Genomic DNA, 2682 nt, shown 5'->3' on the forward strand with positions numbered 1-2682 from the left:
GACCACCATCTGAGGTGGAGGCACACAGGCAAGTTTGCTTTCTCTCAGTATGCCTCCATATTCAATAGTTTTAAATTCTTACACTTTGAAATGGTTTTAATGACACCAGAATCCTAACTTGTAAATGATCTTGAACAAAGGACAAAGTCCCTACACCTTGGTACACCCAATATTTATCAAAGTCAAGTGACTTAATTTTGGTCACATGACAACCTCAAGTTAAATCCCTTCTTTGAACACCACTTTAACCAGTTAGGAGTCCCCACCATCACTACATAATTTCAGGACAAGAGACACCAAATATGCTACCATGCAACAAAACCTTTATTAACATTTTGAACAAGTTTAGCTATTACTGAAACTATCTTAAACTGGGGCAAATAGCTAGAATGCAGAGTGATGCCATCATTGGGCATTATGAATGCAAGACTGAATAATTAACAGCCACCCCTCAGACGGAGGACCAGGTGCAGGGTCGACTCTTTCTGGATGTTGTAATCAGAAAGAGTGCGGCCATCTTCCAGCTGTTTGCCTGCAAAGATGAGCCTCTGCTGGTCAGGGGGGATGCCTTCCTTATCCTGGATCTTGGCCTTCACGTTCTCGATGGTGTCACTGGGCTCCACCTCCAGGGTGATGGTCTTGCCGGTCAGGGTCTTCACGAAGATCTGCATACCACCCCTCAGACGGAGGACCAGGTGCAGGGTCGACTCTTTCTGGATGTTGTAATCAGAAAGAGTGCGGCCATCTTCCAGCTGTTTGCCTGCAAAGATGAGCCTCTGCTGGTCAGGGGGGATGCCTTCCTTATCCTGGATCTTGGCCTTCACATTCTCGATGGTGTCACTGGGCTCCACCTCCAGGGTGATGGTCTTGCCGGTCAGGGTCTTCACGAAGATCTGCATACCACCCCTCAGACGGAGGACCAGGTGCAGGGTCGACTCCTTCTGGATGTTGTAATCAGAAAGAGTGCGGCCATCTTCCAGCTGTTTGCCTGCAAAGATGAGCCTCTGCTGGTCAGGGGGGATGCCTTCCTTATCCTGGATCTTGGCCTTCACGTTCTCGATGGTGTCACTGGGCTCCACCTCCAGGGTGATGGTCTTGCCGGTCAGGGTCTTCACGAAGATCTGCATTTTGACCTACAAAGTAAAATGTTAGTGTTTCACTTCAGGATTTTTTACCGTTTTCATGGCTAATCAATTCTTTACAACGAACAGTTTATTATTCCCAAGTGCCTTAACTGCGTTCATGACTCTCACAAACCTCCCCCAATTACTAGACTAACCATTAAGTCAGTCACTGAACACAAAATTCCTTAGTCAAGATGGCAACCTAAACGGGATGGAGAATCGAAAGTGCTTTCTGAGATTAACATCCAGCTCTTTCTCCCTTAACTGCTGCAGATATTTCGTTAAGATGACCCCGCCCCAATTTCCCCCAAGCCTAGTATCATGGCGGCATTAAAATAAAAATCCCGGTTAGACGGAGATACGGTGCGACACCTTCTTCACGTCGGGATTCAAATTAAAACGTTTCCAGAAGCCCCAGCCGACTACCTCTCTTCCACCTTCCCCCCCCGCCACAAACAGACACGATGGAATCTCCATCGGTTAATTATCCGTTGGCCTCTGCGGGCTCGCGCGCCAACCGCCCCGCTCCCGACCCGTAAACAAGGCCCGCTCTTCCGGAAAGGCCGGCGCCGCGTCACCTCACCTCGCCTCCCCTCCCCCACCCCTCCCCGCGGCCTCCGAGCCCCCGCCCGCTCGCCCTCACGGACGCCCTCCCTCTCCAGTTCTCCCGGCGCTCGTAGGCCGTGGGCCAGTACCTGTGAGCGAACCCGAAGATGCTGCGAATTCAACTACGCCGAGTCACCTCCACCGCGACACACCAGGACCCAACAATGCCACTCGCCTCTGAACGCTCCGGCTCGGCGGGGCCGAAATTTATGCAACGTCTGTTGCGTCACTTATCACTCTTACGTAGGCGCCGTGTCCGTGCGCCGCTGAAAGTAGTTCGCTCGGCCCCACCTCCCGCGACGCAGTTAGGCCCTTCGACTGAGCCCTAATTGCTTAGAGCCGAGCAAAGGATCCTAACAAATCAGCTCACCTCTCTTCCAGGTGATCCTTCTCCTCCTTTAGGAAAAGGTAGGAAAATTATCGGGCGGATGAATTCGAGTTAAGGGGGCCTTCCTCGAAAGCTCTGGAAACTTCCTTGCGGCGCCGGCGCTGATTGGTGAGGCGTGGGAGGCGAGGCCGGCGCTGATTGGTGGAGAACGCGGCGGCTCGGCTGTTGCTGGGCTCTGGCTGGAGTGGTTCGGAGCCGACGTTGCTTAGTAACTGAGTGCGCGTGCGCGGCAGAGGGGCGCCTTCGGGAGAAAAGCGTACTTCCGGCCGGGGGTGGAGGAGGGGATCTTCGCTCCTTCCTCCAAGGCCCCGACCCATTAAATGTCGTGTTTTCAGGGCTTTGGTTGGGACACAGCGGGTTCCGCGGCGACTTTCCTGAGAAGGCCGGCCGGTCCCGGTCTGGAGGTGCCCAGGCGCTGGGCGGCGGGGCCCGCAGTAGTTTTTCCCGGTGTCTGCTCTGAAGCATAAGCCCCCCTCACACTGGCCTGTTTTTATTTTTGTTCTTGTCTGGATCAGCGTTGCGGAGCTTTAGTCACGCTTTACAGTTAGGGTGCTTTGGTCGTGC

The 2682-nt window shown here is 53.4% G+C and overlaps 1 protein-coding gene across 1 annotated transcript; it reads right to left on the reverse strand.

Annotated features, from left to right (window-relative positions):
- Positions 1 to 301: 301 nt before the first annotated feature.
- On the reverse strand, positions 302 to 1947 carry UBB (ubiquitin B). Its single transcript, XM_068530222.1, has 2 exons — positions 1820 to 1947; positions 302 to 1133 (listed from the first exon to the last, which is right to left on the reverse strand). Exon 2 carries the CDS (start codon positions 1125 to 1127, stop codon positions 438 to 440), a length of 690 nt encoding a protein of 229 aa, XP_068386323.1. The 5' UTR covers positions 1128 to 1133; positions 1820 to 1947; the 3' UTR covers positions 302 to 437.
- Positions 1948 to 2682: the final 735 nt, after the last annotated feature.

Source organism: Eschrichtius robustus, chromosome 20 (assembly GCF_028021215.1).
Source record: "Eschrichtius robustus isolate mEscRob2 chromosome 20, mEscRob2.pri, whole genome shotgun sequence".
Lineage (NCBI taxonomy): Eukaryota > Metazoa > Chordata > Mammalia > Artiodactyla > Eschrichtiidae > Eschrichtius > Eschrichtius robustus.